This window comes from Centroberyx gerrardi, chromosome 22 (assembly GCF_048128805.1).
Source record: "Centroberyx gerrardi isolate f3 chromosome 22, fCenGer3.hap1.cur.20231027, whole genome shotgun sequence".
Taxonomy (NCBI): domain Eukaryota; kingdom Metazoa; phylum Chordata; class Actinopteri; order Beryciformes; family Berycidae; genus Centroberyx; species Centroberyx gerrardi.
The window spans coordinates 8,601,573-8,616,466 of NC_136018.1; the positions used below are offsets into that span (position 1 = coordinate 8,601,573).

A 14,894-nucleotide genomic window follows, 5' to 3' on the forward strand; every position below is an offset into this window, starting at 1 on the left:
TTTCCCCCAGTGTTTACCACAGAAGGCACACAGCAAATCGACAGGCAAGCGGCTGAAAGGCTCCTAAGGACAGAAAAAAGGGCTAGAGGATAGAAAGGATAGAAACAAAGAAGAAGTGTCCATTATTCAGCACAGATCCAAGTAGCGCTTGCGGAATTTCCCCCAGAGTGTGGCAACGGTGCAATTTCCCAAAAAACCATGTGCCTGCTCGTCTCACTAGGTTCAGTGCTCTGATTCATTTTTCCTTGGGGTTAACTGAGGTTACTTTGATTCCTGGAACTTCATAGACATTTTAACATTTTAGTCTGTGTGTGTGTGTGTGTGTGTATGCGTGTGCTTGTGCGTGTGAGCTGAACATCAAACGCTCACCCTCTTTGAGTCACACATTGCCTTTTTAGAGCAAGGACAATGCAAAGCAAAGTAGGTTATCTCCAATGTCCTCAAGACGCTGCCAACCTCTCCAAGTTCACTGCTGCTTGGCTGATAACAGCAAGCCAATTGGAATCATACAGTGTGGATTCTGGGGAGGTGGGGGGTGGGGGAGGAGGGGGTTACGTTTCAGTGTGGTGTGACGCTGTTTGTGTTCCTGCAGGGTTCGGCCGACTCCTACACCAGCCGTCCATCAGACTCCGATGTGTCCCTGGAGGAGGATAAGGAGGCCGTGCGCAGAGAGGCAGAGCGACAGGCTCAGGCACAGCTCGACAAGGCCAAGGTAGGGGATCCTGCACCAGACTGCACCGGGTCGCTCTGTCCACCTGTCTCTGTTTTTGCCTCTGTCTGACTCTGACTGTCGGTTTGGAGGGGGGAAGCATGATGAAATTTCAGATGAGGTCCTCCCAGATTGAAATATGTGCTCCAGATATCCCGAAAAGTTGTTACTTAGTTCTGGGTGTTATTAATACATTTTTCTACTTTTAGATGGTCAAACATCCCCACTGAGCAATTTGATATTGTTTAGCCGTTTAAAAGACGTCTAAATGGTTATAGACATCTAGGCTAAATGAGGCTACACAGGTGCATATTTTTGATATTTACTGCTGTTTATGCATTGTTTAAATGTGTAATATTGTATTTACTGTTTGGTCTAAAACTGGGCTATAAATTGTCAAAAAGAACCTGGGCTATATGAGAGCTAAAGTGTAGAGGCAACATGGAAATTATGTGTAATGCTCAGGGGGATCAATTGTGAGAGAAATTTGAGAGAGAATTTTACTTTTGTCTTTCCAATTACATAAAATAATTTCCTTTGCCATACTTGGTGAAACTAAAATGCTACAATGAGGTTTCAAGCTTGCTAATGTTTCCAAAAGGGCATAATGCAGCGTTGAGAGGAACATTCTGGCCAAGGACGGCGCATAAAGTTGATGGAACAAAAGTTTTTAATTTTTTGCCTTGACAAGCCCATCCATCCGTCCATCTATCCATCCACCCATCCACCCATCTCTCTCTCTCTCTCTCTCTCTCTCTCTCTCTATCTCTCTCTCTCTCACATTGCTTTAATGTGCTAATATTTTACTAATCCCGGGGTAAGACTGTGGGCAGTGCTGCAGTACGGACTAGGTGGCTATATGAGAAGCAGGATAGCACAGTTGACTCCAGCTGGCCGCTCAGATGAAGAAAGGGCCGTTGGGGGGCCAGTGATGTGAGTGGCCGGGGGCCTCAGGGGGACAGAGGGCTCAGCCTCACTGTTTATCAGAGCCAAGCCTGCCTGCTCTGCCCTGCTCTGCCCTGCTCTGGGCCACAATTAGCAGCATATAAACAAACAAACAGACACACACACACGCACAGCAGAGCAGACTTGCCTTGTGCAACAGGCATGGCAATCAGATCTCACTTGCACAAAACCACTCAAATCGCTCTGTTAAGATTTATGCCTTTGATGTGTGAAATAATTCTGCTATCTTCTGTGTACATGCTGTTCTCTCCCCACTTTCCAGCTCGTTGGATAGTTCATGATGTTCTATTTTTGCGTATTAATTTGAGCAAAAGTCTGATAAATTGGTTTATTGTCTTTCACTGGGTGTTTAGTGTCTATAACAGCTAGCTCACTCATTAGCTCTAAGCTCTAAGCTTTTAGCTATCCAGCCATTCTAACAGGCTTTTTCCTCCTGCGCTGTGTCTCGCGGTTCGTAGCCGGCGACGAGACAGATCAGTCTAGCAGCTCGATGTTGTTATTTCCCAGAGTCAACCTCTCTTGCTCACTAATTAAAAAGATAACTTGGCTGTAGATAACCTGGCACAGATTACCCCTGCTGACATTTTGTGTGATAGATGAGCAGTAAAAAATAGCTTCTCAGTGGTTTGGCCACCAGAGACAGAGCAAGCTAGGGTCAGAGGAAGTGCAGACTCTGACTGCGATCCTTTATGGGTAGTAATTCACAAAGACTTCCCCACCGTACCACTGATATACTTAGCTGGTGTAGACAGTATGGGTGATGCCTGTAGGTAATGTACAAGATGTCCCATTGCCCTCATATATCTTCATATATACACATACTGTATATTCTCTTATATACACATATACTACACCCACAGCTGTCTCTAATTAACCTTAATTATAGAATATAGCCTGTCTAGTCTTTCAAGTGGTACCTTTACTCTGGCATGTTGTTGAACATTCAGTCTGGTCTTCTTCATCAACCAGTTTTGTCTACATTGTTTGGCCATACAGACTGCTCAGGTGTGGGACCCCCCATTCTTCATCTGACCTGGCTGGTGTAATGTCTCAAAGACACTGTTCAGACTGTTTTCATGCACAGTTAAACATGTAAACAGGGATGACTCTGTGATGATATGTTGATTATTCTCTGAAGTCTCATATGTCTGGATCTTGGAGATCAGAATCAAAATCAGATCAGATCAGCATCAGAATCAGTCAATTTAAAGCTGCACTGGGCAACTTTGCAGCCCCAGATGGCAGCTAGAGGTATCTGTCTGAATTCTGAGGACTTCACTAGCCAGAAATCCTGTGAGGTGAGGTCAGTAAACTAAATGCCTTCTTCTTAGTGGCTGTTGGGGGTGGAGGTGGTGAAGTGGTTTCGGCTGTCGTTGGTGAGTCCAGCAGAATTTCTTTTGGACAAATAGAGTAAATCTGCGGCATCTCAATTAGATGTGGATGGGGCGCTCCTCTCTGTCGCAGCCCCACTTCCTGATCTAGGCTGATAAGACAGCTGGATTTTTACATAAAAATCTTGCCTTGTGTAGCTTTAATTCACCAAGTACAGTGGATGCATAAGGAATCTGACTTAATTGGTGCTGACACATTGCAGGACACATTTTTAGTGCAGACAAGACTTGACATGACATGACATGACATGACATGACATGACGGAAGACTAAACATAAACACACTACAAGTATACATTCAAAGCCAAGTAATTGTACCAGTCCAGCAGCACTGGAAAAGTTGGCATAGTCACAGACATTCAAAGTACAACTAGGTGGCTCAGGTTTCATCATCAGTTTTTATTATGTGTAGCTATACTAAAACATGAGACCTTGCACAATTATGGAACAATCTTCCCACATTGCGTTGATGAAGGTTAAGGTGGCTTCATACCACATAAAAATGCATTTTACATGCTCACAGTACACCCCGAGGCTAGTGCACAGAGCTAGCTAGAGGCTGGAGTGAATTCATTACAAATCGATCTAGAACATTCAAGGTGAAACAATATGGGGATGTTGATTTATAGTATGAGATCCTGCGCGTGCTCCTAATGGAAAGGCTGCGCTGCGTTACATGGCCAATCAGCATCAGGGAGGGCAAGTGTTCACTCAGTCAGTGTAAGTACAGAGAGGACCGGGAGGTATTATCTAATGAAATATTCATAGTGTGGTGTGATATTGCGAGGAGTGTCTCTGTGGTGTTAATTGGCTGTGGTCCATGGCGCTGCCTCCCAGGGTTCCCAGTTACAAATCTGGCTCCTCTTATGCCTGTTATCTCTGTGGCTCTTTCCATTTCTCTTCCGCTCGCTTTCTTATCCTCACTCTATCTCCTATCCATCTGTGTCTGTGTCCCTCTCTCACCGCCTCTCTTTTGCCTCCTTCACCTCCTCTTTACGGTATATCTTGCTCTGCCCATTTGCTCTCTCCTGTCTTTTATCATTCTGTCCATCTCATTTCCCCTTGCTACCTTCCTCCCTTCCTCCCTTTTCCCCTCCTCCCATGCCTATTCCCCGATCCCTAAACCCTCCACCTCCGTCCTTCTCCTTCGCTCGCTGCGGTCAATACGGCATCCCTAATGAAGGCCTGTGTTACGTAAGAAGGAAGAGAGAGAGAGAGAGTGTGGGCTTGGTCAGGAGATGTGGAGTTACCGGAGTGCTATGGCGCCATTACGTACAGATCCTGCCGTCACCTGTGATACAAAGTGGCATGTGAGGCCGTGTGTGCGTACATGTGTGCCCACGGGTCTGTAAAATGTCATTAAGCCTATATAGGAAGCTAGATGTGGCTGCTCCTGTGATGGATCAATGCAAGCAGAGCAGCTGGGAGGGAGGAAAGAGGCAGCGGTCCATGAGACAGCCTATCCCTCTCACAGAAAGACCACATACATGTTCTAATGGACCTAGTACCTCCATGCAGCCATGTGACTCAAAGCATGCAACCATCAAGGACGCTCTGTCCTCTGTGTGTCCCAACGCTGTACACACACCGGACTGGATGCTCTCCTCAGTGGGGTTGACACAAGCACACACACACACACACACACCCAGCTCAGTGCGCTCCTGGAATATTTTACACTGCAGGAGGATTTCTTTGATGTATTTTTTTTTCCATAATTCCTCATAGTTCATCATAGTCGGTTTGCACCTGTTATATTTCCATGAGGCATTGGCTGACAGTGAATGCCATCATGAATAAATGAGAATACCCTACATCCATATAGCCCTTCCCATCCTCCACTGATGAATTCCTCCCACAGCACTATACTGTGATGTACTGTGCAGTGTTGAGGATCCAGAACGGCATCCTGATCCTTACAAATCCCATCAGTCCTACTTTCCTGTTTGGAGGTAAACGCCAGGGGGGAAAAAAATCCATCTTAACAAGTCATTTAATCTAGTATTGAATCCTTACAGAAATGTGCTGAGTGCTTAATTCCACTTGCTTCCAATGCAAATCAACCTGTTTCAAAAGTTCAATCAAGTGACATTATCTTGATGCTAGTGGAGTGATGTGCCTTGTCTTGTACTGGAAACAAGTGAAATTGTCTCATCCCGTTGGCAGATTTTTTTTTCAGTTACTTCAAGGAAAAAGTTACTACAGCTTCTCTAACTGCCGACAACGTGCCAGATTTGAGGCCACTTTGAAAGCATTTTTTTAAAGTGTGTGTAAGGTCCAACTAGGTTACTGTATCAGAGCTCTGATCGCAGCCCCAGTGAGGTTCAATTTGGCTTCCAGCGGAACGTTAGGCTAAAGCTCGGTACATCTGCCTCCCCCCGTCCCGCTCTCTTTCATCTGCAGGTAAATATTTAGCGCGCGAGGCCACGCTGGGAGAGATTACTCTGAGCTACATGCCTGTGCATTCGGCTCGGCTTTCAATTGACCACCGTCGGGCCCGTCGCACTGTCACAGGCTGAGCAAATGTAATCTGGTAGAGGGCATGTCCATGTCGTCAACTGTTGCCCCAAGATTATGTCCAAAAGCATTTTATGTAATTCTTAAAGGAATGTGTCTCATATGGGTATTCTTAGGAGCACAACACGGGTGCAAGGATGTGGATTTAGTGTTTGTCTGTGTGCATGTGGTTATCCCCTGCTATTTTCTCATGTTGTGACCTATTTTTATATCTTTGTTAAATCCCCTTTTTTGCTGAAAGTGTAATGCCTTACTATGGGCAGAGGAGATTTGCTCTTGCTTTGTCCAAAAATATCTGTGGAATCTACAAAGTTGCAATATGACATGTGATCGATCAGCTACATAAGGTGGTTATGTGTGGGCCTGTAGAGGTACTGGAAACATTTCATTAGCTTTATTATCTAGATGGACCGGCTGCTTGTCCCAGAGAGGAAGGCCAGCGATGATCGGATAGGAAGGCCAATATTGATTAATCCATTGTAAAGACTGTAGCTAGATTTATGAGCCATTTACATGAGTGCTATTTGTAGCAAATAAACACAAGACAAGAGTCCTGTTGTACTGTTGTGCTCTTAAGTGGTTATTGCAACAAACGTTAACATGAGTGTTTTAGCCTGTAGCAGACAGACAGAGCAGCAGCGGGCTCATTCATGGAGAGATAGCCCAGCTGAGTGAGGATGAGTCACAGCCTGCTTGTTTCCCTCGCTATGAGTTATTTTTACACCTCGCACAAAGGGAGGAAAACAGCTCACTAATAGCACGCTAAAAAAAGTTCTACCACAAATTCTAATTCCAGGAACAGATATCTCTACTCTCTCTATGGGCATTCAAATTCTGCGGTTGTGGTTTTTTCAATTATGATACAACTGCCATTTCACAGCCACTTTAATCTTATGTATGATCTGACATTTCCGTCTCTGTCCCTCCATTGTTCCTCCTGGCAGACTAAACCGGTTGCGTTTGCTGTTCGCACAAATGTCAACTACAGCGCCAGTCACGATGATGACGTCCCCGTGCCGGGCATGGCCGTCTCCTTTGAGGCTAAAGACTTCCTCCATGTCAAAGAGGTGAGGAGGCAATCACTTCAGTGTGAGATGATATTTAAGATGGTTGGTGCTGACAGCTACGGTGGTGATGAAGAAGATAAGGAGAAGGAGGAGAATGCTGAAGGTGACGGTGTAATTGTCTTAATTGACTCCCTGTGTAGAAATTCAACAATGACTGGTGGATAGGCCGCCTGGTGAAGGAAGGCTGTGAAATCGGTTTCATCCCCAGTCCGGTGAAGATCGAGAACACTCGAATCCTCCAGGAGCACAGAGCCAAACAGGGCAAGTTCCACTCCAGGTACGAGCCTCGTCCACAACACAGTCTCTTCTCTTGTCTTAACTAAGATCTTTCAAGAATTTCAGTGACAAAGTGCTCTGATCCTAAATGAGAAAACACTCCCTCTCTCTTTTCAGTAAATCAGGAGCAAACTCGTCCTCTAGTTTAGGTGAAGTGGTTCCTAACTCACGGAAATCCACCCCCCCTTCCTCTGGTGAGTACTTGATAGCCATCATTTCTAACTCCAGCTTTGTACTTAAAAGATTATTTAGTCTTTTAAACCAACTTTGAACCACTCTGATTTTGAGTTACTAGTAAAATTATGATAGTGGAATATAAAGGTAAGATTTATTTCTTACATTTTTCATATCTTGTTAATAAAGCTGCAGTAAAGTTGACATTTATCGATGTCAGTTATGTTTTAACTGCCATTACTGCACTTTTAAATGTTTCGTTTAATATTGCTGTTGCTCTCCACATTCTGTATCAGTCCTGTGCTACTGTGGATGTGAAATGTTCCCCCTGTCCCCTGTAACCTGCTGTGTTCGCCTCTGTATGATGGTGGTCTTGTCTGTCTGTGTGCGTAGCAATTGACATAGACGCCACAGGCTTAGACCCCGAGGACAATGAGCTTCCAGTCAACCTGCGCTCCCCTAAAGCCAGTCCAAACACTGTCATGTCACCCCTAGCAAAAGAGAAACGAATGCCCTTCTTTAAGAAGGTAAACCAGGGCTCTATACTACAACCCCCCCCCAACCCCCGCCCCCCCTCTCTTTTTCTCTGTCCGTCCGCACGGCTCTGACAAATCGCCTTTGGCTGCTCGGCCTCACTCGGCGCCCGTTCTGTTTGTCTACGTGTGCCACCGCCCTCGTCCCTCGGCGTGCATCCAGCCGTTAGCATGCGTGCCTGTTCTTAACCTCTCTCTCTTTCCTCTTCCGTCTCACCGTAGCTAAGCAGAAGCAAAAGTCGGTAAGTTGTGGTGCAGCGACACGGCAGGGCCCAGCCTGTACCGTACCTCTGATTCCTCTGCAGAGATTCCCACTCCTTACTGACAAACCCCCGCTCACTCACTCCCTGCTCCTGAGATCTCTGTATTTGTTTTTGTGTTTGCTTGTGTTTTTGTATTTGCGATTCAGATTTAGTGGGACCTCAGTGCGCACAGCATTTTAATAAGCTAGACGAGATCGGCTTCATTCTTTGCTTCTCTCTGTTTTGGTCGTTGCCATGTAACGGAGACAAATTATCATCATCATAATCTTGGATGACCTCCAGTATTTGGTGCTCTGGGCGGAGCCAATCATTGTTTTGATTTGCCCTCATAATATTTAGCATTTCATGTATTAAGCTTAAGAGTGGTCTCTCCATTCATATTTTTATGTTTTTATCTGGCAGTAACAACAATGAAAGCAGCAATAAGGACCACTTCCCATGACTATACTGATATTAATCAAGTAACCCAAGGCTGAACTTAGGTTAACGAAAGTATTTCAGCTGAACCACATTAATACTCTCATGCTAGTCAGCGGCAGTGTGCATCTTTCACCAGTTCCCTTGCTCTGATGTTGCACAGCGTCCCTAGGGGGGTCCAGTGACGGCAGCAGATCGTACAAGTTTAAGAACCACGAAGACAGTCAGAAAGATAGAAAAGAGAAGTGGAGAAGAAGACAAGGTGATAGAGAGCAACATAAAGTCCACAGAAAGACTCATCGTAAAGACACACACTCATAAGATGGAGAGAACAGCTTAAAACGTAAGGGCAAACAAGGGGAGGTGGAAAGAAATGACTAATAAAATATTATGTGGTAGATACAGTAATTAGCAGTCATTTTAAGTATCTAGAGGAGGTAGAAGTCACCCTCAACCCTCCCTCCCTCTCTCCCAGCTGTCTCCTCTCCTCTCTCATTGCTGTCTCCAGCAGAGCTTAGATCACGCACTGTTGTTGCTTTAGAGGGAGAGAGAGAGAGAGAGAGAGAGAGAGAGCGCTTTCGTTTTCCTCCAGTGTGTCGGCATATCCACACATCCTTCAGACATGCTGCTGTCAGACGCCTGGGACACACACAGCGGCGGCAGGCTCACCGCCTGGCTGTCAGACGCAGAGACAGAAATGCACTTCCTGAGAGAGTATACAAAGAGAGTACAAAACATAACAGCATTAAAGGGACATTCTTTCCAAACCTCCACAGAAAATTCCTTCTATTCTGGGCAACTAAATATGTAGCTTGCTGCAACAAAAGGGACAACCAGCAGGATATCAACTTTATCAAAAAAGATACAAGATAGCTACACGCAGGAAAATAAAGGTGGGAACTGGAGCTGAAAATGGTTCTTGGGAGTGATGCCATAGAAGAACCATCTACAAAGAACCTTATATGGTTCTTTGGGATATTAAACGTTTCTTAATTCTTAGTTATTGGATGGTGGGTGATGGCATAAATGTGGAAAATAACCAAACCCCTCCATAGTATATATTGTGCAATTGCAAATGAGGCTATACAAGCGCAGATAAACAAAAACACAATGCAGCTGTATAAACAAAGGAGTGCAGAAATGGTTCTTTAAGGTTCTTTGTGGAACCAGAAATGGTTCTTCTATGGCATCACTCCGAAGAACCATTTGCGGCACCTTTATTTTTCTGCGTGCACATCAAAATATACTGTATGTCATTCTTTTCTAATACCGTTTCTCCTCATTTTATTACTAAAGGAAGTTGCTTGGAGCTTGGAGAATTCCATCCATTGCTAATTTAATGTATTAACATTTTGATAAACCTTTGTTGCTGTCAGTTTTTCAGCATTTTCCTGTAAATCGCTATTGTTATTTTTAAAGTTGCTTCGGCAAAACAGTTAAAACATCACGCCAATAACGCCCATTGGATTTGAATTTAAAAAACGAGGCTGTCACACAAACTGAGCTCCCACTTTGTCCCAGCAGTAGTAAAGAAAGTGTGTCTGCCTGTATCCCCTCTCCCCAAAAGTCTCAGTTGTAGCTACTGTAGATCTACTCTGGCATTTTTGCTGTCTGACTAACCTCTTCCTGTTACAACGCTCCCATCTGACCCGATTACGTCAGAATCATGAGATGAGAGTATTTATCTCAGCACTCAACACAACAATGTCACAGACTATTGTAGTTTATTGTAACCTAACAAATATAAGAATTCCGACCACGTGCGGATGTTAATATTTGTATAATAAACCACCAAATCTGTTCTATATCAAAGAAAGCTTGCTTGTGTTTTGTTGGGGCCAGCTGAGACATCTCATTTCATGGTTCACAACGTTCCAGTGCTTTTAAATTGTCTAGTGCGTTGTTGTTCCAACTCCCGAAGTGATTTGTGATGGTGAGTGTTTACTTTATCTCCATAAATGTGTGCAACTGTTTTCCCTCTTCTTCTTCTTCTTCTGCTCCCCGAAGACGGAACACATTCCTCCGTACGATGTTGTGCCTTCCATGCGGCCCGTGGTTCTGGTTGGACCGTCACTGAAGGGCTATGAGGTAAACAGCACCGTCAAAACCTTGGCATCTCCGGGCCGCCTGTCCAGCTGATCACACAGCGCCGTCTCCAGCACAACACCGGCTCTGTTGTTCATCTGGGAAACGATCAGCACAGTCCAGAAATAAATATGTCCCAGCTTCTCTCACTTACACAGGGAGAAACGTTTCTGTCCCTCTACGCGCTGCAAAAACTGACAAATTTAGAAGTTTAGACAAAGTTATTTTATCTTGTATCCAGACTTATTTTAGGATTTTTTCAGTAAAATCATTTTACTGCACTGGCAGATCATTTTACCCGGTTTCAACAAATTTGACATTTTTTCAGGATAATGTAACTTGTTTCAGAACATTTACTTGGTAAAAGTGATTGTCTTGGATAAAGTTTCTTGTTTCAAGATTTTCTTGATTGTTTTATGATTTCTTGAAAGAAGTCGTATTGGCATGTGTCAAGTGAAATGTATTGAAACCAGCAAGATTATCTGCCAGTGCAGTGAGATAATTTGACTAAAATTATCACAAAATAAGCTTGATAGGTCTGGAAACAAGTTAAAATCACTTGGCAACCTGTCATTTTTTGCAGCGTGCATACACCCTTACAAATGTGCAGATATCTATTTTCACTGTTACTGTCCTTTCTGTAAAAGGTTCCTGAATTCAGATGCTGTATTCTCTTCACAGGTGACAGACATGATGCAAAAAGCACTGTTTGACTTTTTGAAACACAGATTTGAAGGAAGGTAAGTTCACTGTGACCTTTTAATCCAACCTCTCTTCCTCTTCTCCCTCATTCCTCCCCTCTCTCTGAGTCCTATAGGCTGGTATTTATCTCTCCCCCGAGGCTCGCTGAGGGAGTGTGTAACAAGTTTATTTGGCCTGGAGATGTGTGCTGCTGCTTTAAATAGGCCCTCTCCATGTCCTTAATAGGCCATAGTGGGCCCCGGAGCAGCGCGGGATTCTCCTTACTCAATGTTAAGTCCCCCGGTTGGGCGCTGTCCCATCCAGCCATCCAGAGCAGAGGCCATAAAGTTACACAACGCTAAGATCCACTCAGATCATCAGCAGCCGCAGTGAATTCTGTTAATTCCATTTTGATCCGCTTGTATCACATCTGTTAATATGATTTAACAAATCCACACCTCTCCTAGCTTATATTCTGTTTATTCTAGGTCTCCGGCTCTGCTCATCATCATTTGTCTAGGATATATTTAATTTTTTTGGTGTCTTTTTCTCTCTCAATCATTTAATTGTTTAATATTTTCATTTTGGCGTTGGCCTGAGCTAAGTTTATATATGCCAGAAAAAAATTCTATATGCTTTATCAGATTCATTCCATATTCTGTGGGTTATTTTCCCTTTCCTCTATGTCAGAATATCAATCACTCGCGTCACGGCGGACATCTCTCTCGCCAAACGCTCAGTCCTGAACAACCCCAGCAAGCACGCCATCATAGAGCGCTCCAACACACGCTCAAACCTGGGTAAGTTGATCTAGAAATGACTGCCTGCCTGGGAACATCTGGTGTTTTGATGCAGAATGTTTTCAAGGAGACCAACTTATGTGAAAAAGGAAGGAAACGATTAAAGAAATTCTTCACAACGGTTATGATACTCTCCAAAGCCCGGAGTGGCCTTGGCTAGTTTTCTTCTGTTTGGAATGAAAGATAGCAAAAAATCGAAGCATGCCCGATAACGAGTTCAAGCACCCCCCTGATTTAACCGGGGTTGATTGGGGTTCAGATGTGATTAGAATGAAACAGATTCCTGAGTGATGGCCTCACAGGCCCGAGTCCGACAGAAGCCACGGGGCTAATCTTTGCTTTGTATCACCATAAGCGGCAGACAGCGCCGCTCTCAGAATAAGAAGTCCCAGAATAAATCCATGAAGTCCCAGGAAAAGCATAAGCTTGAAGCAAAAAGTGTATTCCATTTCAATTTTTTATGATTACATAGAGCCAGCACACGTCACACGATGATGTGACCCCAGTCTTTTTCAAGGGTGTGTTGTTCCAGAATAAACCCTGAACTCAGAAGGAGCTCCACCACCCTGCTGTCTTCTTTAATGATACATTAGGACTGAGACACATTTAGAGCGAAAGTCTTCACTCCACATTTTACCCAAAGCTTTTTATTTTAAGCCAGCGCCACTCTGTATCTATTTAGACATTTCATCAGCATACTTACACTGCCAAAATATCATTTTAAGTCATTTAGTCTAGCACTGAGCCTCAAAATCTTATTTTTCTCAAAGCGGAAAGTGGAAAAAGTGGAAATATCTGACAAAGGGGTGAGATTATTTCAATTGCTTCAAATATAAATCAACTTTCTTCAAGAATGTTCTTGAATCAAAAGCAACATTGGCTTGATACTAGTGGAGTGATTTGCTGTATTTCAAGATATAATCACTTATTTCAAGGAAATTCTCAAAAAAGGTTAAACTAGTTTGGAAACAAGTGAAAATATCTCACCCACTGGCAGATTTCAGAACAAAAACAAGATTTTATGACTCAGTACTAAACTAAATGACTTTTGCAGCTCCTGACATTATCGTGACTGTGAAAGTCATGAAGGCTGGCCATGTTTTTGTGAGATTGGGAATTGTGCCCTTCTGCGATGCTGTGATCTTTGGAGGATTGTTTTGCAGTCAAATCATTATCTGTCGGGGTGGGGGTGATGTGATGTAACAGTTCCTGTTTGTTTGAGGTAATACAACATGGCTCGCTGTTCCTCTCAGAGCTATTACTCTCTAAGCCATGTCCCCAAAGTCATGATGTCTCTTGAATAGTAAGTCTCTCTTATGAAAAAGAAGGGAATCAAGCGTCGAATCAGTGATGCAATGCACTCTTATTATTAAAACCACATCTGGCTTATGGACTCCGGTTTCCAGACAGAAAAAACCCAGAAGTCGGTGTACTTGGGGGTAACTAACAGTCACAAAATGTAGTAGATTGACAAATAATCCATGCAGTCAAGCAATGTTACAAAATACGAATGATTCCCTGTTATGATAGCACTTTGTGAGAATGAATTATCAGTTTCAACAGTGAAAAGCTCATTAGTTAACACATTTTCTCTCACACTCTGGTGCCAGCTACTTTCATGTTTTGGTATCATCCAACCGCACAGTCCTTATAAGTATAATCTCTGATCTAATGGAAGCACTGACCCCCCCACTCTCCCTCTCTGTGCAGCTGAAGTCCAGAGTGAGATCGAGCGGATCTTTGAACTGGCTCGGACGTTACAGCTGGTGGTGCTGGACGCTGACACCATCAACCACCCGTCCCAGCTGGGAAAGACCTCCCTGGCCCCTATTATTGTCTACGTCAAGATCACCTCTCCCAAGGTGAATACTGTATGCTTCTGTCGTGAAATTGGCCATATTTGATCCAGCAATAAACCTAGACAGAGGAAGAAATGCAAAGGTCTTCGACAGAGAGTAATGACAGAATGAAGAATGAAAGTAGCTGGAGTGAATTGTTCCCTCTATCGCTATAGATGTAGCAGTCAAGTCCTCTGGTTTATGGATGTCCCTGGTGCATTAGGAGGCGCTGGTGTATGGATGTCCTGTCACTGCTCATATAGTTTTTCTGTAACTGAGCTGCTCTCTAGCTGTGGTTTTAAATACAGGATGTCAGATTTGACTTCGCATCTCATCTGAAAGGGAGAGAGTGCGTGAGGGGACTGATTCATCACTCTGACCTTCAGGTGTGTGTAAATAAGGCTCATGATTCAGCAATCAATAAAAACGCAGGCATTCGAGTAACATAGAAAATGGAAAAAAGCATACCCGAGGAGACATGAGATGCAACAAATCAAAGGGCCATCAGCCTGAATCACACTGGATGGAATAAACAAGCCTTTACCAGCTCCCCTCTCATTTACACCCTGCTGCCATCTCCTGTACAGCTAACCTTAAAGGACAACACCAGTGTTTTTTAAGCTTGTGCCAATCCTCTAGGTCGCCCCTCTCCTTTACATGACTCCAGGTGGTGTTAGCATATTTGGAGATATCACAGCTTGTTTTCCTCCCTTCAAAAGAAGCCATTTGCTGCAATTCATTCTTGTAAAGTATGAAAAACAACTTCCACAGACATGAAAATTGCCCGAGGTAGATAATCCATCGCGGTAAAGACGAAGCCTTAATTTGGCTTTGTCAGAGTTTGTGTTTTATGGAAAAACCAGCACAGCCATGACCTTGTTGCCCTCCGTCCTTATGTGTCCTCAGGTGCTGCAGAGGCTCATCAAGTCCAGAGGCAAGTCTCAGGCCAAACACCTCAATGTCCAGATGGTGGCTGCTGACAAGCTGGCTCAGTGTCCTCCTGTGAGTATCCACAGTGGGCACAGATCACTGCTAACTTGGACCCAGTGTTAAAATAACCTCAAGTTTTAGGTGAATTGTGTCAGTTAGAGATAGTGTGGCTGTGGGCTTTCGTTTCATGCATATCTGAAGTCGGATTTTTGAAAGCATTATAATTCCTGCCAGTTCTATTTCTGTTCTG

At 43.9% G+C, this 14,894-nt stretch overlaps 1 protein-coding gene across 3 annotated transcripts in view; it reads left to right on the plus strand.

Moving 5' to 3' along the window:
- The window catches only part of cacnb2a (calcium channel, voltage-dependent, beta 2a), a 56,751-nt gene that overhangs the window by 37,754 nt on the left and 4,103 nt on the right, over positions 1-14,894 (plus strand). For all 3 annotated transcript variants that reach the window (XM_078291255.1, XM_071912111.2, XM_078291256.1), the window contains 10 exons: positions 593-712; positions 6,525-6,647; positions 6,788-6,924; positions 7,041-7,117; positions 7,491-7,624; positions 10,318-10,398; positions 11,077-11,135; positions 11,767-11,876; positions 13,587-13,738; positions 14,621-14,716. In XM_078291255.1, the coding sequence (XP_078147381.1) occupies positions 593-712; positions 6,525-6,647; positions 6,788-6,924; positions 7,041-7,117; positions 7,491-7,624; positions 10,318-10,398; positions 11,077-11,135; positions 11,767-11,876; positions 13,587-13,738; positions 14,621-14,716 (1,089 nt within the window). The remainder of the gene's footprint in view (positions 1-592; positions 713-6,524; positions 6,648-6,787; positions 6,925-7,040; positions 7,118-7,490; positions 7,625-10,317; positions 10,399-11,076; positions 11,136-11,766; positions 11,877-13,586; positions 13,739-14,620; positions 14,717-14,894) is intronic.